Here is a 22,979-nt window from a genome sequence, read left to right as displayed (position 1 = left end):
TTTCAGACACGGTAACCGTATCTAAATTGTTCAGATACAGAGTGAGTGTATCTGAACAATTCAGACAACGTTTACCGTATCTGAAAGACGGTATTGCAAAAACTCCCTAATAAGTATAATTGAGTCGGTTAGAACAGAAAGGGTACATGGGACAAAATCATATGTGTATTTGAGAAAAACAAAAAACTGTTTTATAAGCAATGTGAATTTTTTCACAGTAAATTTTAGATGCTACTTTGCCCCCGTAAAGTAAGTTTTTATTTTGACAGTTATATTCAAACATTTTGCCTATCTATGTAGAGCAAGGATCCATTAATTCAATGTCGGTCAAAATGTCACATGTCCCCTTTCTCTGTTCTCACTGGTTCAATTGTTCCAATTGCGCGAAAATTGTTTATAATTTCTTTTCATACCGTGTTTGCTCGAATAAATAAAACGACCGGCCACATAAAAGGTGAATGATATGGAATAATCAATACTAATTAATTCAGCGCGCATGGTAGCGCGGAATTGGGCGGATTTATTCTGTAATTACTGTAACAGGCATATGTGTCTCTAGCATTTTCTATTAACACGAAAATCGGAGGAACGTGAAGCGTTTATTTCGGCCTTTCTATTTTTAACACGTACCTCCGTGGCTATAAATTGTAAATTAAAATCCTATTGAAGTCCGTCTTAATTTAACCGAAGACAGTTTCGTATGCTTGTTATTAATCTAATTTAAATAAATGTGATATTGTAACTTAAATAATAATAACAATAATTTCGCAACGTTATCACTGAATCTTTCAAGTACAATTCGCGAAAAATTACTTGTTAGAAGCTATTAATATCCCAGCACTCTCTTTTATCCCGAAAGAAAGTGAACTCGACAAAAAATCTATACTCAAGAAAAACGTTCGGAAAGTTCGAAAGAGATGCTCGCGTGTTTATATATTTTTTTTCTTCTCGTAATCCACTACTTCTAAGTAATTGCAATGTCAGAGTACCTACTCCGTGCCATCTGATAGATCGCGATTGATTCTTCCTTGGCAATTAGATTACCGTGTCACATACTGGAGGTACTACACATTCCCTATTCCCTACAATTTCTACATATATCTTGATGCTTCCTCGTGTGTCGCGGCTATAAAACACGCGCCCGCTCGGTCGAGGACGCGAAATTACGCTGTCAGGACGAATAAAATCCGGCGCGTGTGATCGAACACCTTTAGACGTGGATATTTTCGGATGACCCACTTCGTTCTATCCATCCATAAAGGCGATAATTATCGACGATACTAGGAATAGCGGCGACGAGAATGGCGTGACAGACACCCCGTGTCCGTTATTCTTTCGCTTATGGTGCCAAATAATCCCGCGACATGGGAAGTATGTCACGATATTGTTGTCGAGACAACAAAATGCTATCGATTCACTATCTTTCGGTTGTGTCGAGCAATTAATTTGAATACTAATTTACATAAAATTTTTCGTCTCTTTCTCAACAAGTGTTTCTATTGAATTAAGTTCTTCTCTCCGTGATATAATTTAATTTGAATTTATTATAAAATAAGTATCTTTTTCATTATTCGTTATTGAATAGAAGGAAAGAAAATTAAATTGAGCAGTTATTTAACAGAAAAAAGATTAAATTAAGCACTGATGCATATTTTAGATATCTTGATTATTTTTAGGATCTACAGATAAACCATAAATTTTGAATTTTTCCATTATTTTATAATACCGAATTTCTCATATGGACGATTTTTAAACAATCTAAACGAAGAAAATATTTGATTTTACGTTAATATCATAATTAACCACAAGCACCATTCGCGAAATATTCACAAAAAATGGACGTGCATAGCGTTATCAATTTTTCCAACCCTCTACCGCACATTTTTGCCTTGATTAATTTTTCCTAAAGCCGGATTCGCGGGTGAGAATCGAAGTCAAAACTGGGTCAACCTTTTATTGCATCCCAGGGCCGTACACTGATAAATGTCAAACGGAACGGCGAGTAATGCCGCTTCCTGTCGTCCTTCCTAGTACAAGAATTCCGCGCCTGAACTTGAACTACTTTCAGACTAATATCGTTCCGCGCCTTTCATCTAAATGCATAATAGATGTTTTCATTTCAGCGTGAAGAAAGAACCTACAGACGAGCCCAGCAGCCCTTTGGAGGCTACCAGTCCCGGTTCCATCCTACGCAACAACAACGGTGAGTTCCTAATAAGAATAATTATGAACGATCTACGTGAAACGTTCGATGCCATGGTGGTCTAATTTCTAGAAAAATAGCTACAAAAATAGAAAAATAGAATTGGCCTCGTAGCGCAATAATTCTTTATATAAAAAACCATAAATAAAACAATATTTCCTACATGCTATTTTTTTTTAAATAAATCATACAACAAATACATTTTTACATCTGAAATACTTTTGGTTTCTAGAATTGCAAGAATGATAATAATAATTTGCATTGTTTAAAAATAAAGTGCAAAGCTTAAATGTCAAAAGTCTCAGTGATTTAGTCAATACTTATATTATTATTATAGAAACTAAAAATTATTCAACTTAATTTAAGACTTTAATCTCATTGTTCTGAAAACAAGCTTGTTTATAAAGTTGGCCCATTGTTGCGTTGAACGTTTCATACGTTGGTAGTGTGATAATTTTGTTAAAACTGCGAGAGAGAACATTAAAGATCGTCGTTAACTTTTTCTCACGCCGGCTATTATTATATATATGATATGATAAATAATTCGCAAAATGTTGCATAAAAGAGAGAGAAATTATCGGAGATAAGAGAAATAAAAGTGACAGTTAACAATTTGATGCCACATTATGGTGTCAAGAGAGAGTATTAAAAACTAGAAGAGAAACTAATGAATATAGAAAACTAATGAATATCTAAAAACATCAAGTAAAATATGTATACCTTTATAGGTTTATTATTCAAATGAGATTTATTTTCCCATATTTTTATTTTTTCTAATTTCTTGTTTCACGCTTCCTTTTAAATCTCGCATCGTTTTTAGCCGATGCGAAAAAAGTCCAGCCAGATCCGTGATTGATACGTTATTTAATGAGTTTTCGGTTTTGTACATCGTCGTTTCTGTGACGCGCGATTTATTTCGCAATAAACTTTTTCAATAGTGCTATACTTATTAGAGAAAGCGTAGATTATTGAAAAGATGCAAGAAATTCTTTTGACCGTGCATACATGTCAAACCGGTTTCCTTCATACGCAACCGTGGATTAAAAGATCGCATGCTAATCCATTGTTAGTCAAATTCCGCGCGTTGCATGTACGCACACATGCATAGAATTTATCCCAGAGATCCTGCGAAACCTGATTTAAAGCAATTTCCAGCGTTTCTACGGACCAGACCTATTCTATTTATATTCGACGTTTCGGATGCATTTATACCGGTTATCTGTAGAAACAGTACAAAAAGCATAAAAGAAATGTCTCACCGATATTGATTGTCGAGACATAAAACCGTGAAAAAATTCTAATTCTCATAGAGATATTTTACGTGAAAGATAGGTAAGAGAATTTTTAGAAGTGCAAATAGATAGAGTCAACATTTTATTTTTTGAGTAATTCCCAGTCCAACCCGGAAAATCTCACTCGAGGGTTGCCTACCAAGCGAACGTAATGTCGAAAATTGCGGCACAGTCGACGACGTCCCACGATCGCGACGTTTTCATCGGTGAAAAAGTTTACCCCGCCGAATTGTCTCGAGAATCCGTCATTGGGAGTTAGGAGGTTCTCGCATGACCCTGGGACATTCCGTACACAATGTACCGAGTCCTCGCGTGACAATAACAGGACGGCGGGAGAGAAAAGGGAGAGAGAGAGAGAGAGAGAGAGAGAAAATGAGCACCGCTGCCTCACCACGGTGGGATGAGGTTCCAGCTGTAGCTGGCGTTGGATCGATTCAAAAGCGGCAGCAAAGCGCCCCACCCTATTATGTGTTTTCTTCAGACCCCTACCCTTCGTGTTCCAGCCCCCGCTGCTTCTCGTCGCGCGAATCCAGCCCGCCACCCCTGCCTGCTACAGCCCCCTTACCGCGCTGCGCACCCCCTGCCTCGCTCCCTCCCACGGGTTCTATCGCGCCGGAACGGTTTACTGCTAGTCGGAAGATCTCGACGACCGGAAGTTCCCTTCGCGCGCTCCGCTTTAATTGAAGATAATTCCTCCCCCTCTCATTGCTTTTTACCCCGCACCCTCTTGTCCTCCACAAGCGTTGAGAATCCGAAGCGTATCCCCAAGACCAAGATATTGGGCTTTTGGTCACCGGTGGACGGCGCCTTAATGGGCAATTGGCTGCCGGGGGAGAATTTCTGGAGTCCCCGTGAAATTCTCCGGTTGATAGCCAATTAGGCACCGGGCCTCACTTCGTCGCTGACCATCGTTCATCGCAAATGTGTCTCTCGGTATTTGCGGGTAAATCAGAAACGGCAGGTAGTCCCTCGTGGCGTATTTACGTGCTTACTTGTACAGTATTTATCTGTCGCGCGTGTTAATGTAAAGAACACCTTAAAAGTATAATGATTTGAGATAATAATTTATCAAATCACGTATTATACGCAACAAAAGTGGAGGAATAGGAATGCGATTGATTGATCTTAGCGAAACTCTGGAAAAATGCTGGAAAAGATGTAGATTCCCGTTTTCCAGATTTAGTCTGCATAGCTTTTGTTACCGTTATGAATGTAATTGCATACATTAAATCGCGTTTTTCAGCAACGAAAGGGTTAAGGACGCATTTACGCTATAAGAATATTTCTTTATGTAGGTCGCGGAGAGATAGCGATATATTATTATCACATTGCATAAGACCCAGCGCTCTATAATTATGAGTATAAACTTATAACAGTATTCGCTGAATGAGGAGGCGTTAAGCTGTCACCGTACCGTGATCGAACTGTTATACTGTTATGTTCCTTTATCAAGAGATCCATGCATTGGAGATCGTTCGATCGCAAGCTATTAATTCTGTTATTATTCCGATTTTACATTTTCCTGGAGAATTCTCACGATCACGCAATTAAGCAAATTCGTCTCGAATACTATTAACGAGTCTTTCCGCGTCTCGATTATATCAAGATTCAATACAGATTATGTCATCACACAACTTTCACCTTCAATAGATCAGTTAGATCTGTATGAACGCACGTGAAAAAGCGCAAATTATAAATTAAAAATCAGTTATCATTAATATTCTTAGGTCTATTAAATTCATATTTTAAGAAGTAAAGAAATTTGATATTGATATACTTTTAATTAATAGTGAATTATCGAATCGCATTTTGAGATTAACAAATATATAAATATAATGAAAATTAGATACTAAAAATCCTGCTATCTAAGAATTTGACAGAGATAGTTATATATGCGCATATATGACATTTATTGAGAGATCAATTATCTCTCATATTGTTGATTTTTTATATACTTCCTTTCTGAATTGTTAATAAACTGAAAGATGACAATTTCACATAATATAGCTCCTTAATACTGAGCAATTTATCAACTATATCGCTTTAATAAGATCAAGTCTGCCAATAAGTCTTTACGAGTATTTATAGCTTTCCAATCGGACGGAGTTCGCAATCGAGAGAGAGAGAAAGAGAGAGAGAGAAAGGAAAAAGGAATCGGGGGGAAAGGGCGAAAGAGACAAAGGGAGTGCGCGAGGAGGAGTTTATATTCGCGAATAAACCGCAGCCGCGGCAGCGCGAAAGCTCCGATGAGGGGAAATGCAGCGCGCGGCTCGCATAATGTAACACACAAGTACAGAGAGAGAGCGAATCGATCTGTACGTACGGCTCGCGCTCGCGCGAATGCAACCGGTTTCCCAGGTTCATTATACCGCGGAGCCGCGCATCTCCTTTCCTGACAAGTGTGCGCCGTGTTGGCGCGACCACACCGACGACGGTAGTCCCGCCGCGAAGTTACTTACGCCGGACTTCATCCCTTTCTCGTAAACGCTCGGCTGTGTCTCCCCTCGTCCCGCCACCGCGCCGTCGCCGCCGCCGCCGCCGCCGTCGCCGAGGTCCACGATCCACCTCGATCAGGAAACGCGCAGTCGTTGCGCCGATCGTGGAAATAAGTCATCGAACCGCCATGGTTCACGATCGGCTGGCTGCGCCGATACCAGCGCGCTGCTTGCCATCCTGGGAACGCGGGATAACATGTGTCTAAGATGGCAACAGTTCTCTCCTTTTTCTTTTTCTCTTATACGTCGAGATGTCGTAATTGTTTCGTCGAAGGTGCGACCGAGTCGAATTCGAGTTAATAATCGTCGTTAAAAATTTCAGCGTATTTTTGTCATATATGTTTAGAGATTTAGATCCTGAAATTTATTCGCAATATTGTTTCGGCGCATCCGCAAGTTCTTGTTGAAAGATTAAATATTGAAACTGAGAATTTTAAGATGGGGTGAAACAAAAATTGGAACATCCCATTTACTACGCCTCAATTCTATAACGAATGTCGAGCGGAACAGAATTGAAGATTGCCAAACGAGATTAAAGAGATTCGTTCATTACTATTGTCGCGAAACGGCGAAGTGTTTTGCTAGCCTTGTCAAAGTCCTTCAGAGAGTTGATTGAATCTTTCTTGCAAATATCTTTTCCAAACTGAAGCTACTTAAGCGATCGAGCGGTGCCTCGGGCAATTCAGCGTTCCTTCTCCTCTCATCGTGGCTCTTAAAACTCTCCTCGTGGATCGCTAATGCGTCTTTTGTCGCCGCTGACACCCTCGACGGATATCTGTCGCGCCTCCCTCTGGCCGTGCTTGTCTAAGAGAGCCGGCGGACAAAGTGCCGGTGCGAATTCTGTTTTAGTAGCGGGCCCGAGGAAAGAAAGAGAGAGCCCGTTGGTTCGTATACGTTCGTTCGGCTCTCCCGGCACTTCTCGGTCAATGAACCGCGTGTTGCTGGCGAACCCAGTTGGTCCACTCGCACGGCGCGCGATCCCCACTACTAACTTTGCCGCGTCCCGCGATTTAACCCCCCACTGCAGCCGCGGCGCGGCGGCGACCACGTCAGATCGGTCGGTCCACGTTTTATCCCTACCGGACGGACCGCGATCCTCCACGACACGGCTCACCTCCGGCTTCTCCCGATCTCGTCCCCCCTCCCCCTCCACCCGTTCCCTCCGTCGCCGCTGCAATCCCTTCCATCCTCAGGACTCACCTCCGACCCGTTCGCTTAATTCTTCTCGTCCCCCCCCCGCTCTCCTCTTTTCCATCTCGTCCACCCTCCTGGTATCCCCTTCGCTTCCCTTCTCCCTCATCGCACCTCTAACCACCTTCTTGCCTCTCCGGAGTACACCTCCCGCTCACTCTTCCTCTTTCTCTCGCTCCTTGTTTCTCCTCTTTCTTCACCCTTTCCTCCATCCCTTCCCCATCGCGCAATGTCGTAACACGTACGACGGAACGCCGGCTTTAACTTACCTCACAGGTGAGCGCTCTCGGCTGTACCAGGGAGAGGACGAAGGAGCCGTCCTAAGGGAGGGAGGGAGGGAGGAACAAAGAGAGAGTGAGGAGCGGTGCGCTCGTGAACGAGCGAGGGGGAGAGAAAGACAGGGCGAACGTAGGAAGGGGAGGGGGGATCAAACGGGAAAGAGAGAAGCACATGCGATCGAGGAAGACGGAGCACGGGAAACATGCGGCGGAGGGCCCATTCCCGGCACTCGCGCGAGAACGAGCGGGCTCGACGCGCCGCACGCTCGCGGATCGCGCGCACGCACGTGATCGCGCACGTTTTCGCGAAAAACGTTCCGTCCGATCGGTACTTACCAATTAGCCTAATTCCCTGGACACCCCTTCACGACGGGGTGCCTGCGTACGCGCTTCTCTCTGTCTCCTTCCACCCACCCTCGGGAACTGCCGCTTCCGTTTGGTTGCGCCGTCACGTGGACCGTCCCTTCCGATGATACCTTCAAACGGGAGCAAAGCGCTCGATTGTCCTGATACGTGCCGATCGCGACGATCTCGTAGAAGCAGTGAGTGATATCCGATGGTCTCGAAGTAGCGTATTATTTATCGAGAGGTACAGCGACGTTTTGAGTAGACCCGTGAAAGATAGTATCTATATCTTTTCCAGATGATATTTTAAAGAATAATTGCATACTATCGATGTCAAATACTCTTTAACCGCGATAATCACGAATGTGACTGTGTGACTCCGATCGGTGTGATCGCGTGGTCGTGCCTCAGGATTTCGAAGTGGCATTTCGAGAATCTACGTGAGATTTTGCGAGAAACTCGTGATTGTGTATAAACTTGTCCGGTGGTGTTGAGAAGGGCTTCGGAAGAACTCGGTTGAGAGCCTTTCTCGCCCCTCGTGGATTATACTCTGGACCAAATCACTCCAGTGCATCGGCGAATCTTGTCGAAAGAGAGTCTGAACGTCGGTGAGTGTTTAGGGACCGCTCGCGCAGGTAAACTCACGGAGCGTGCAGCGTTATTCGCATGTCACCTTTATTCAGTGCGAGTCGCACACGACCGGCGGGGAGATAATTGCCGAGGAAATTGCAAAAGTTCATTGCACTTTCATTCATACCTCATTGTTTCGTGAAGCGCGCGAGCAAGCGGAGCGAGTCCGCGCTGTTCCGAGGTGTCGATTGCGGGAAATGATGAAATTACTATTATTTCGCGGGTGTTAAATATATATTATATATATCATAATGGAAATCCCATAAGCACGAATCTTTACGCAATCGTTTCAGATTAGACGAGTCGAAGATGAGAGAAAGTGTCGTGTCAAAATAAATCATGGAGTAAGTCCAAGACAGTTTAATTGTAGCCTCCGGGTGGCCACAGGATAAAAAACAGATATTTTTTTTAAAGCAATGAGTGAAACACGAGCTTGAGGGAAACAGCGAAATCCAACTGTCACGATCTTTTAAACATCTGCTTCACTATATATACTTTAGCGATTGCTAGAGGAACAGCAACGGGTGATTGACGGGTTAACGGGTTATCCTTCCTCATATCGCTCCTGAATTGCCTTAACTTTCGAAATATTCTAAGCCCGTGTTAGAACCCACGCGAAAGACGAATCGCGAGATGTCGGGAGGTCGAACATTAGTTTCTCGACGAGGAGTGCGTCTTCGTGCGGTGTCGATCGCCACGGATCGATTCAACAGTCGCGTTCGATGATCGCGCGAGCACGTGGCTCTCGGCGCGATCGCGCGTTCCCAGAGAAATGCTCTCGCGTGTGCGCGCGCACGCGCGAGATCTCCGCTCGCAAGCGTTAAGGTGAACGCACTGACTTGCGACGCGGATGGAACGCGGAACCGAGCGGGCGATGTGCGAGACAAATGATCGTCTGCGAGGCCGCGAAATTCGCCGCCGCGCCGGCAAAATTCGCCCAATCTAAAGGACAAAATTACTTCTTCCCAATCGACTCGAATGAATAAATCTTTTTCTCGCGATACATAAGTCCAGTAAAAATAATCTTATATTATCAAATGGAGGAACAGTGTCTTTTTGCGTTATACGAAATGTTCGGTAAAGAATGCATTTTTTGGTCAACAAAACGATATTTCTTATTAGAAATCTCTGAATATTTTCTCCTTTCTTGAAATGAAATTGAATGTTTACGTTCCTCAGTTTCTCCGATTTATCAATTTCTTCAATCTTTGGATATTTCAAGAACCTTTTCTGAAATTTTCTTATGACACGTCTGGTATTACAAGAACACGCAATAAATGACGTTTAATATTATATTATACCGTAATTTATAATATTTTTAAACTTAATAATTATTTATTAAGAAAACAAGTATTAAGAATAAATAAGAATAGATTATTAAGTAGTTTCGCCTTTTATTTTATATTTAATTTTGAGACTTTGAATTTGAATTTGAAAGTTATTTAAATATAAAAAATATTCAAATATTTAAATAATTAATATATTTATGTATTTGAATATTTAAAATATTCAAGTGTATAAAATATTCAAATATTTAAAATACGACTTCATTAAAAAATTAGTGCGAATTGATTGCCACAACATCGGAGGACCTATTATGTTACCGTTCGGAAAATCATTTGATAAAAGCACTCTCATTTTTCATTGTCAGTTGTTGTTCTACCATAGACGTTCACAATTTTTTCAACGATCGGAAAGTTTTCGATCATTGCGAAAATATGGAAAGTCGGTTTTCCAATCGAAACAATCTTCGCGTCATCATGATTGAAAAAGATTGATATCGTTTCATCACGTAGCGACAGTACACCAATTCCGAAAGAGATTCACGATTGCCTAAAAACGTACACGATATTGCTGTCGGAAACACGCTAATTCGCAGTTTGCGTGTCACAGGAACATAATATAGGCTATGGAAGGAAACTATCACGGAAAAGGTTTCTATGAAAATAATTTCGTCTCTCATCAATTGTCTTATTGTAGACAGATAGCATTCGAAGTAATAAATAAAGAAATAAATAATCATAAATAACATCACGGCAAATCTCTTAACTTTGCGAATCAAAACCGCTATTATATTTATATTACAATTACACTGACCGATGCTTGATTCAATCGTTGCAACTCGATCGTTGCACTCTGTATATCGGTCGACGAATATCTAACCGCGCGCGAATTGTCACAAAACACTTGAAATTCGCGAGGCGGAAAAACAAAGCTGGCTAAGAGGATAGGAGGGAGGAAGGGAGGAATTGACGTCGCGGGAGGGAAGAAAAGACGGGTTAGAGAGAGGTGGAGGAGAGGATCCGAAGCGAAACGTGCAGGTGAGAGAGCGAGAGAGCCAGAGAGCAAGAGAGAGAGAAAGACGACAAAGACAACGATAAGGAAGAAGAGGGGTAGATGTTAACGGTGGAAGGGAGGGGGGAGGAAGGTTGTGACCAAGAAGAGGAAGGAGGAACGAGTCAGGAAGAAGTCAACGTCCGAAGATTACGGCAATGACATTCACTTTTTCTCACTCTCTGCCTCGTGTTTCTCTCGTGCTCTCCGGGCTTTTTTTCTCTTCTCTCCTCCCTCTCCTTGTTTCTTTCGCGATTCACCGGGCGGCGATTCCCTGTCCTCATCTCTCTCGCTGGTGCGAAAATGCCGGAACATATAGGGTGGAGTAACTTGGGAACTTACCTAAAGTCTTTCGGCACGATTGGCCGTAGTGAAAAGTTTTGAAGTTCGTCAACTTCATTGTTATGCAAAAATCAGAAGCGATCTTTGCGTAAAAGACACGTGATTTCGTTAGCTTATCTCTTTCACCGCATGATGCAGTAATAAATAATTTTTCGGTAGCAATTTGAACGGTAACAGATTTCCTTTTCTAATATTGTGTTGGAAATCGAGAGACATGGGAAGAGCCAAGTGTGGTATTGCAAATCGTTTTATTGGAAAACTATTAGGGACAATAAAAAAATTTTTTGTTTTTATAAATTTATTGATATTGTTTGCGGATCCATATTGCTGTAACCGGAAACAGAACGGCTAACTTTTTTAGAAATATAACTTTACATTTCTTAGAAATTAATTTGTCTCATTATTATGCATATAAAAATATTAAGTTGAGATGATCGAAAAATGAATACTCTATCTTTATGAGATACTTCATATTTTATCCTGATATATTTTAATATGAAAACGCCTTTCTATAATATTTGCCTCATAAAATATTCATTTTCTTAATTTATATTAATATTTCTATATACATACATTCCAGAATTGTCAAGAGAGTGTTAGATATGCAAAAGTTTTAACTCATACAAATTTAAGAAATTCTTATTCATACATTAAAAAATTTCTCCATTTTTTTTTAATTCTTGTTTTTATCTTTCTGCAGAGTATATGAATCCTTCCAAGGGATTGCTTTCCTGGAGGGACATGAAATTTTAGAAATCCAATTTTCTTAAGTTACTTATTCTATTGAGCCTTCTATTTAACTCCCTGAATTTTTGTATTTTTACAAAAATTCGATCGTATATCTTCTATAATTAATAATTAATTAAATCTTATCCTAGCAATAAATCGGTACGGATTTTCCTGCAAGCCCATGTCCACGTAGTTTTTACGAATCTATAAATCGTATTCGCGTGCGATCACATTTATGCGTCTTTATTATTTTGCGATTGCGTATCTTTCTTTCCGCGTCGTGTATATCGTTGTTTTGCCTTTGGTTTCTGATTTTCTTTTCGTTTTGATTTATCTTTCAGCGAGATGGCTCACGTGAAAAGTCAATGGACGTGTAAACCATTGAAAATTGGCGAGCGAGTTTGCGCTCGCGCTACTAGAAAAAAGTTTATCCTATAAGAAAAGGGAAAGAGCAAGAAGAAACAAAAGAGAAAGAGAACGAAAGGGAAAGAATAACTACGAGAGCGGCAAGGACGACGAACCACGAGTAAAGGCGCTCGATCGTGTACCCCAAAAATAATGGGTTGAACTTTCGAGTGGCGTTCTCCACTCGTAAGAAGAAGCTGAAATGGAAGGCGAGACGACGTGCTGCTTCAACTTTCGCGTTGATTGCGTTCTTAACGAACGGTAGTCGGATCTGCTCGGAAATCGTCGCGTTTCGTCAGTCACAGATGGAACGAAGGGCCCAGGGATCGGTGCTAAGTGACGAAGTGTGAAGTCCAACGATAACAGTGATAACGTATTGTAACTTTCGTAAACGCGGCAGTGCCTGTCCATCGCTCTTTCAAAATCGTCAAACAACCGCGCCCCGCATTCTCCGTTCCGTTCGTTCGGCTCGCATCGAGTGTATCGTCGATCTTCATCGTCCGCAGATCCTGTCCGTTATTTATACATTCGCGAGGAAATCTCGGGAGCGTAATCTCTCCATTCGCAACTTTTATCGCGCTCATCGCATTCGCCATTCGTATTCGTCGCGCGCCCATTACGCGCCGTGGTCGAATTAAATCTTATTAAGCAGCGGCGTAAATGCAAATGCGAGAAACACGTAGCCGGGGGAAGAGCGGCCGCGAGATAGACGGAGAGGCGTAATACCTGCGAGGAAACGAGGAAACGTTACTCGCGGTTCAAGGACCCCGTGAAGTTACGAGAAAGACGAACAGCAGCGGCGACGACGACAACGACGACTGGCAAACTCGAGCGGAAAGACACGTTCGTTATACTTACCAAAATCGATCATCGGCAATAAAACGTTCTATTAAAGAAGAGGTTGTCGCTTCTCAGACGACGCCTGATGAAATGTTGAATAAATTAACGAGATACAGGATATCCTTTCGCGATAAAACCGTTTCACTAATGACGCTCGACGTGTCCCGCGAGTTATGTCGGTTCAGCTTACGCGACGTGTCGACGGAGACATCACTAGTGCTCTGCAATAGAAACGCGCTATGTATGATATATAGAAGATGCTATCTACCGACTGAAATAACGTTGCATCGGTTTGTGTACAAGTAACGAAGGGGAAAGTTTAACGACGAAGTTGGATGAACAAGTTTCGTAGCATATCGAGTGTCAAGCGTCGAATAATTAAACGAGCTTATTAAAGAAAGCGATCGCCACTTTATTATCATCAACAAAGTTCGACCGATACGTAACTCCATTATCGAGGAGCTGGGACGCGATTCCGAGGTTCTTTGAAGATTCGAAGAAGATAACAACGTTTTTCTTCACTTTCCTATCCGTGCCAGAATTGTGGCCAAAAATCGACGTCACCCGAGGTAGCCGCGATTTTCGAAGATTCGCGAGAGGAGAATCGACGCCGGTTCCTCTCTCCGTGAAAGCTGCGAAAGTGCCGGTCGTCCGTAGATCGGGTCTCCGAGTTGTCGCCGGCTCTCGCAGGACCGTCGACGAGACAAGGATCGAGAGGCGCGCGCGCGCGCGCGCGAATGCTGAATGCCGCAGGCGGCAGCATCGCCAGCAAACGCGACGTGCACCACGTTGTTCGCCACCGGCGCGGCCGCCGACGCCGTGATCGCTCGTACGTACGTTCGATGCAATCCGTACAATGGACGTTTTCAAACTCGATCAGTCGCTGAGCGCGGGTTTGGGCAGCGCCCCGGCGCCGGACACCCTCACGCCGGAAGTGTCGTTCGACGCCGGCAGTGAGTTCAACCTGAGCTTCTTCGACGGCCCGGAGGAGAACAACAGCACCCAGGGCTTCAGCGATCCCGGTTCCGTGGGTAGCGCCAGCGCCTCGCCGCCCCCCGGTACCCCCGTCGCCGCCGCCGCCGCCGCCGCCGCGACCGTCGCTGCCGCCACCGCCGCCGCCGCCGCAGCCTCCGCTTCCGCCGGTGTTAATAATCCGAACGCGCCCCCGCTGCCGATTGTCCAAGTGCCCACCGCCGGCATCGTCATTAAGCAAGGTTTGTTTTCATTTCTTTCTTATATCACGCGATCGCGAATCTTTCGATTTTTATTTCTGCGCTGTTTTGCTTCGACTCGTTCGTATATTCGAGGAAAACGCGCCAACAAAAATTTACGGTTGTCGGCGTTAATTTGGCAACCATGGTATTGCAGATATTGTTACAATATCGCAACATGCATTTATACGTGACGCTATATGTTACTACAATTATTATGAAATCCCTGATAACCTTCTCTAAATAATATTGAGATATTATTACCTTGTTTACAAAATAATTTGCTTATTCCATGAAAACGATCATATTGAAAAGAAAGAACGTTTAATTAAATTATGGAGTATTTGATTTTAAAAATTAGCAAGGGGAGAGAGAGAAAAATAAACTTTTCTAACAAAACATATAAAAACTGGGAATATCACGAAAATGCAAATATTTCTCTTATTATTTTATATAAATGCATCGTTGCATCGTTGAATAAATTGAAAACGAAAGAGCAAAATATAATGAAATAATTGCGAACATCTTCAATAATTTTCCTACATTTACATTGCATATAAACTAATTACTCTTTTTAATAATTTTAACGACTGACCGTTAAACGAATTTAAAATATTTAAAATACTCGTTGCATTTTAATGACTTTGTATTAACGGGTAATTTTAATAATTAATCAATATTTTAACATTCTATTGGAGAATTATTATATCGTCTCTCTTATACGTTTTAAATATATCTCTTTCATTAAAACACCGATATTTTAGCTTTTTAAAAAGATATTTAGCAGGTCAATAAAATTCAATGAAAGAAAATTCTAAGGTATCAACTTTAATTATTATTAATTTTATAGACGAATTCATATTCTTGCTAAAAGATAAGAACGCTACGATAAGACTGAACATTTTAGACGGTCAATCAATCACGACACCCAAACAAAACACAGTTGATTCAGGGTTGTGGAGTTTCGATAAAAATGATAGAAATCAAACAAGCGATTAGAATCTTCCGCAATTAATTCTCCATAAGGGCATGGCATTGGAAGGAACTTGCCGTCTCTTAACGTAACTTTGATAGTCCATCGTTTTATATATGGGAACGTCTATTTATAGCTCGGCCGCACGTTATACGCTCGGTGTGCCTATGTTTTAACGTTGTTTTACATCCTGAGCACACACGGACGACGCGTATAGCGCTTCTCGTAAAGGTTAGAATACAAATTGAAAAGGTCGCACCCATAATGTGTTACTCGCAGATCTTTCACGATCGCGAGAATCGCGTACTGTCGTTGTCGCTGATAAAGTTACCTTCAGCAACGCGGATTTTGCTTTCAATTCACGAATTCGCTCTTGATTAGAGATTGAAAAGGGAATATTTCGATGAATCCAGAGGCGAACCAGAAATCATTTTTCCGTACTTGTGAGTCGACCAAAAGAATTTAAGTGCCACTCGCGATGTTCCTCTCGTGAGAAAAGTCAAACACTGACATTTTGCTCGAGCCGAGAGCGTGCGAGCGAAATCGTTCTTATCTTCGTCCGGGCCTAAGTCTCTTTTCCTCGTTCATTCATTTATTATCAAAAGGTGGTTTTTGCGAAATAACTGTACGTTGCTCTACCGTTTAATATCTTTGAGCTTTAGAAATATATAAATTTCTACGGGCTAGATTTTATATCGAAAAAGGATTGATTATGGAATAGTAAAAACGCGCAAACTGATTGGTTTTTTTAAAATGAAAATTTGATTTACACGAACATCTCGCGCGTTTCTGTGCATTCTCCCGCGGCAACAGAGCAGACAGGAAAATTATTTGAATTTTCGGGGAAGTAATCCCGAAGTTTACGCGACTCCGAAAGGGGGCCACGTTGGAGGCCGTTGATTATATTATACATTCGCTAGCGGGAATCATCCGACGGTGATCTGATGGCAGCCACCGAAAATCCAACTTTGAATTTCAATCTCGAGGCGGTCAAGGCCCACCGAGAGTAAGTAATTCAATTCAGAAGCGCGAATCTCGCGGGGATAAGAAGCAACATACGCGTCGACTATTGTCACCCAAGGCGCGAAACGGCGGATAGAGGGTAAACCTGGGGGGGCATACGATCGGCGTATTTCGAGACAGTTTTAATGCAATCGCGCGAGATGAATTAATTTCGTATACCGCTAAAATTCCGACTATAATACATAATTCAAGAGCTTCTTACGAATTAAACCTTGCAGACGCACGTGATAGAGCCTTGGCTGCGTGAAATTTCAAACTAACTTCATTTTAACGCTCGATTAACCCATTTAATATCTATTAACACTGATAATTAACGAATTACAAGAATAAGAAACGCCTAATCAAGTTTTTGCCAAAGGAAGAAGATTCCTAGGCAATACGACGTTAAGTTTGTTGCTGAAAAGAAGCGAGGTGGTTTGATATACCGCATATGTTAAAGCTATATCTTTTAGGTGAAACCTAAGAAGATTCGACGGAAAGGAAACTTGTTAGTAAGGTGCATAGAATACGCCCGGAAAGTTTCGACGAGTTAACTGGCGAATTACTGGAAGTTGTTTCGCTATTTAGTCGACACAGCATAGCCGAGTTTTGACGTACAAAACTTGGGCGACCGAAAAGTCTATAAGCATCGCGATTTCTATTAAAACGACGTGAATATTATTCGAATTCACAACGCTCGGTTTTACCCGCTCAATTCTGCGCGTTCGAGTTTGCGGCTTAATGGCTACTTTGATGATCTTCATACTACTTCGACGAGAAATATTCTTCAAAGGAATTCTTCGTCTGCATGCCATACTTGGAACTCGCAAATATTGAGAAGGGAATGATTTATTGGCGAGCCGTACGCTAATCAAACAATAATGATCATACACGGACAATCGCGTATCGCAATTTTTCAGCAATTAAGTACCGTTCGGTATTGCTTTCTCCGGCCTAGACGCGGCCGGATGTTACGTTGCGGCGAGAATAGAGGCTTCCTTGATCGACAGTGAGAAAAAAATCGAAGCCTCATTGACACTCCTTTCTTTTTCCTCGCCGCGACGTCGACGCCGGCCGACGGGTCGGAGTCGGGCTGCAAGTCACGATTTTATCGACCATACGAATCGTAAAAGCCAAGAATGCCGTATCCCCGCGTACGACTTTCTTACACGGAATGCAGCTTACGCGGCTCGAGTGCTTTCCTCCACGAGGAGGAACAAGTATCCAGAATACACGGGGGAAAAAAAACAACGCGATTATGAGTCGCGCATCTGCTAATTGGTTACGATCGAAGACCCCACGAACGCGGGTTCACCCGCGACGATAAACGAAGGAAATATCCTGTGCTGGGGGGAACACGCTTCGATTGCCAATCGTATGCTCCGTTTCATTTCGATCGCTTACGTCGTTGATTAAAATAAATACTGTAGTTATGAGCGTTTCTTTGAAAGCAACAGTACCTACTACGATACGTGTGTGTAACAAACTCCGAGTGGAAATAGCTAAATAAAAATACTGCTATTTGCGCAGCGAAAGAACGAAGCTATATTCTTATAAATTTGACACGCTTTATGGCAAGAATAAGTCGATATTATCTGATAGTCGATAGTATCGTTACATAACTTATACAATCGCGGACCGTTTGGACTCCCTTCACTTATCTTATCTGCAACCCTTTCTTATCAAGATAGCTACACTGATTTAAGTCAACCGATGCATTTCAGGTATTTTAATACATATTTATCTATGAAGGATAATTTGTCATTTATGAATCAATTTCTGCTTTATATGTATAAAAAAGATTATTATAGCATAAAAAAGGGCAGTAGAGGCCCAACCCTGCAACCGCCTCGCGAAGAGCGATTCAATTCCGTTGGAGCTCGTTTTGAGAATCATAGATTGATCGACCGAGCGCGAAAATATCGATGACGATGATCGCGTCCGAGAGTCATTGACGTTCTCGCGTGTCACGTAAATCGCTTTCCTGGAACGAAGGCCACGAGAAAGTTCGTACCGCTGCTGGTTCAGTGCCACGGTCACGCTACGTGCGTGGCATCGATAGCGACGAAAGTAAACTAAATCTGAAAGATTACGCAACGCCGCGGCCGTGTTAGAAGTCACCCGACGTGCCGCCCGCCTCCTTTCTCATTCTTTTCTTCTTTCTCCGCTCTCTTATTCATCATTGATCCCGGCTATTCTCTCGGACCGAATGCATTAGATGTCGGTTGAAACCTACGTTGAAACGTCGCGACATTTTCGACGGGACGCATGTAGAAACGAAGAGCTTACCTCTTCATTTTTTTCGATACCGAGTTAGAAGTTATAAGCACAATTTTATCTTTTTTATATTTGTTTTTGTTTTTGTTTTTATTTTTTATTGTATATTCTTTCAGGTCAGAATATACAATGAAACTGTTACTTAACGCTTCTAATTTGACATTAAAATGATAGGAGAAATTCCAATAATTTATTGTCTTATGGATAATTTATTCTCTTATCAAAGAGAACCTGCATATGCACGTGAAAAATTCTTCTAATTTTTGCGCCAATTTCAGAAAATGGATATTGTGAGATTTGTGACTAATAATAATAAAATTTACAGCAAAGAATTGTCGTGTCCTACATAATGTAGAGTGCTCAGAGTGCTTATTTATTTTCGAAACATTTTTCGTGTCCTCTTTTGAACGAAATTCTTCGAAAATTCAAAAGATTTTACCTATTTAGTATGGTGTTTAAGTCTAACGTGCATACGAAGAAGACTAATTGTAAGTAGAGAGAGAGAGAAAACGCGGGTATTAACGCGAAGAAATATTCCGTGCAACGGCAAAAAGTAACGCGGTATTCCATTATCCTTGTCGGCATGATGCAAAACCGGTCGAAATGATTGGATTTTTATCTCCGGCCTCTTTTTCTCTCTTCCTTCCTCTCTCTCTCTCTCTCTCTCTCTCTCTCTCTCTCTCTCTCTCTCTCTCTCTCTCTCTCTCTCTCTCTCTCTCTCTCTCTCTCTCTCTCTCTCTCTCTCTCTCTCTCTCTCTCTCTCTCTTTCTCTTTTTCTCTCTTTCTCTTATCCTCCCCCCCCTCGTTCTCCATCTCGATTTTCCCCCCTCGCGTTCCATCCGTCTCTTCCTGCCTCTCTTCCTCCGTAACTCGCGTACGTGTGTATTTGTTCTCCTCTCGTTATTTCTTCCTGTCTCGCTTTATCCCGCGGGACGTGCGGAAAGATCGCGCCGACGTCGGACAAGGAGCGAGAACACGCACGCATACACAATCGCACATATAGAAGCGTGTGACTCGCGCAGGGAGACGCATGTGCGTGCGTGTAAAGATTCGTGTGCGTGTGCGTGTGCGTGTGTGTGCGAGTACGCGCGCGCACTGTTACCGTGTGACTCATCCAGGTACATTGCACCCGGTACGTGTCCGGTACGAGCTCGATCGTATACACCCGTCGTCCATCCAACTCCGATATTTTCCGATTTTTCGATTCGGCACGCACGAAGGAAGTTCGATTTCATGTCGTGCGTCAGAACGATCTCAGACAGTTGCCATCCGCGATATTGGCATCTTCATCCCGAATTTGCTCTTATTCCTTTTCGATCTCCATTTATACGGTCTTATCGAGAAAATCGGACAAGGAGAGAGACTTCTCCCGGGAATCCCATGAGTTCCGTAAAGCGCTGGAATCAAAACGCAATATGTCTATACGGATCACAGGAAAACGTCAGAGATCGCAACCAGGCAACAAATTTCTTACAAAGTGTGCGTAAACAAATTGCTTAACATTAGAATTAATATTCTAATACGTATTAATTTGATACATATTAATTTAATATGTTTGATTAAATTAATATGTATTAATACATATTAATTTCATGAATCTAATAATATATTACTGATTGATAGCAGAGTTATTACATATTGTGCTCATTAAATTTTTCGATCGAAACATTAATTACTTTTAAAACTTTTTTCGAACGATAAAATTGAACAGAGACAAACGAGAGAGAGAGTCGATTAAAGTCATTTTTAGCCATTTTTAGTCATCTTTAATTTATTAGAAAAATACTTGTAGAAAAATACTTGTAGTTATTTTAATATCTAATTCTGACATCTAGGTGTACTAACTATTAGGTAATATTATATTTATTCGAGATGGAAAAGATCGGCCCGGATAAAATTCGTGTATGTCAAGTATTTTCCTCCAGAACTTGGCGACTATCGATCAGACGTGTAGTTTCTCTTCTTTTTTCGCGTCTTCGCGTTGGAGCGAAAAATCCAGCGATACGACGAATGCTTGTCTTCGTTCGATTCATGTTCGCGCGACGCCTCGAGAATCGCGCGCGTGAATTATTAAGAGTGGCCGCGCGCAGTAAATACTCCACGATCCATCTTCGTCACTCTCCTCTTCTTCTTCTTTATCATCCTCCACTTCTTCTTCTTCTTCTTCTTGCTCCTCTTCTTCCACCACTCTTCTCTTCTCTTCTCGTTTCCACCTCGTTTTCCAGTCATACCGCGGCGTCTTCTTCGTCGCCTCTTTCCCTTCGCTCTTTCTCTCTCTCTTTCTCGCGATTTCTCTCTTCCTTACGTACTCTTCTCTTCTCCTCGTCCCTTCTTTCTTCCCCCTCTTTGTACTAATGCCAGTATCTTTCTCTCCGTCTCTTTTTTTCCGAAGTCTGTCCCCCTCCTGCCCGCAACTGTCTTTCTTTCTCTCTTCTAGTATTCTCTTTTTCTTCCCTTCTCTCCTTCTCTCTCCCTCTCTCTCTCGCTCTCGCTCTCTTGCTTTTTCTCTTCCTCGCACCTCAAGAGCAATGAACTCTCGCGGTAGGGTATATCATCGGTGAAGTGATGCTACCACCAGCGCGCGCGTCCGTGCGCGAGCGCGACCACCAACACGCGCGTAGTTTCCATCGTACCGTATCTCTCGTGTATCTCTCTTTCTCTCTCTTTCTCAGCATTTGATACCTCGTATAGCTCGCTTTCTTACTTTCTTCCCATCTTTCTCGTTCTGCTTCTACATCTCGTCCTCCGTATCAATATCCTTTCTTAATTTCTTTCCGAGTTTTTTACCATTCATCTTCTTTCTCTTTTTTTCTCTTCCTCAGCCTTGACAATATAATATTAAATATTCATAACGTAGGTAATGTTGCGTATAAAATGACAAGCAAAATGTATAAATTGTACGACAATATTAATGTCCAAAAGATGTCCTAATCCTTCAGTCGATGTTTAGATATATTTCCTGAGTTTTTCTTCGCCGCGCCATCGGCGGGCGGTAAAAAGATATCTGATTTGCCGGATAAATTTTAACGAGTCGCTCGACCCGTTCCTTAGACAGTCCTGCTTGCTCTTCGCTGCATCTTGCATGCATTTGAGTGCATCGCACTTACTTCCTGTAGCACCCCCCACATCGGAGAAGAAGAACATGTTTATAACTATCGCGATTCTTCGCGGCGTACCACGTTGTCTCCTTTATTGTCAAACGCCATTTTCGTAGCAGAAAGAAGGAGATCGAAGGAAGATAGAGCCTTAAATACTAAGAATTTTTTAGCATATAATGATAAATAAAAATAAGTTCCAAAATTAAATGGGATTTAATTCGATCTATTATCAAGATTAACCATCAAGATATTTTATTATTAGACTTGACATTTATAAAAATGAAATACCTTATAAAATTTTACATACTATTTATTTTATGCTACTTATTTAACATTTTAGATATCTTTCTATTACATATCCATCCCGAGACAAGCTATCGAAAAGTTATATTTTGATTGATGTTTACTTCAGTCCTTACCATTTATTATATCAGCTTTTTAAAATACTGTTTCTACTATTAACACTATTGACAGATATTGTATAACAAACAATTTTATTTTCGTTCTGCTTATCAATTAATATAAAATTCATACTTTTTTTTTACAATACCTCTCGATAGCAATATCAAAATTTAATGTCAGGATCGGAGCGAAACTCTAGCTATAGGAGAGATGAATAATCGGTGCAACGTGACCGCCTGGCGGTATAAAATCGCGTGCTGGTGCGAAATGGTCACGCCGCGGTGAAATTAAACGAGATTGATTCAGAGTAGTCATTTTGCGTGTGCCGTGCCGAGATGCGGCCGTATACCATCGCGTGTGTCCGGAAATGCAGACGGGTGCAATAATGGTGGCTGGTAGGAACGCCCTCGACACGAGTCTAGGTTTCCCTTTAATTTTTGAGCGAGGTCTCGACGGTCAATGGCCGTTATATAAGTCAAAAGACGATGAGAGATGAAATTAGCATATTATAATATGCATTGTAGGATAGAACGGTTCTTTACTCTAATACTCTCATTAATGTTTCGGATTTTACTTTTATATAGTTGATTCTTTTCTGGCTCTCCATGCGTTTCTTTTACATTACGTTTGATTCTCTGTTCTGTACTGAGTAAATAATACTGTTGAAAGAAATCATGATTCCGCGACGTTAACGCTTGGATGACGAATCAGAATTGCAGTTTTCAGCGGGCTTCAAATATGCCCTATTGCTGCTCATGCGAGTGCCGTTCATGATCGTGGTCTGCAAATATGAGAATCCTATTTCATTCTTCCCGTTGTAATCTACTAGGGGATATCCCAGCTCCTTGCCAGCTTCTAGAAATGCCTCTGCCGTGATAGGTCAATGGTCGTAATATTATCAAATAACTTGTAACTTTATCGCATATCATCTT

At 41.9% G+C, this 22,979-nt stretch overlaps 1 protein-coding gene across 3 annotated transcripts in view; it reads left to right on the top strand.

The window, feature by feature from the left end:
* The window catches only part of Eip78c (Ecdysone-induced protein 78C), a 71,421-nt gene that overhangs the window by 2,042 nt on the left and 46,400 nt on the right, over positions 1-22,979 (top strand). For 2 of the 3 annotated variants that reach the window (XM_071697775.1, XM_071697774.1), the window contains exons 1-2: positions 2,120-2,203; positions 12,181-14,298. In XM_071697775.1, coding sequence (XP_071553876.1) covers positions 13,941-14,298 — 358 coding nt within the window. In that variant the 5' untranslated portion in view covers positions 2,120-2,203; positions 12,181-13,940. Of the gene's footprint in view, positions 1-2,119; positions 2,204-12,180; positions 14,299-22,979 lie in introns of those variants that run through there. The other variant, XM_071697776.1, reaches the window with a different exon arrangement.

This window comes from Temnothorax nylanderi, unplaced genomic scaffold (genome assembly GCF_030848795.1).
Source record: "Temnothorax nylanderi isolate EJ_2023f unplaced genomic scaffold, tnyl_v1.0 TNYL_tig0013_pilon, whole genome shotgun sequence".
Classification (NCBI taxonomy): Eukaryota; Metazoa; Arthropoda; class Insecta; order Hymenoptera; family Formicidae; genus Temnothorax; species Temnothorax nylanderi.
This window is presented reverse-complemented; position numbering and strand designations above follow the sequence as displayed.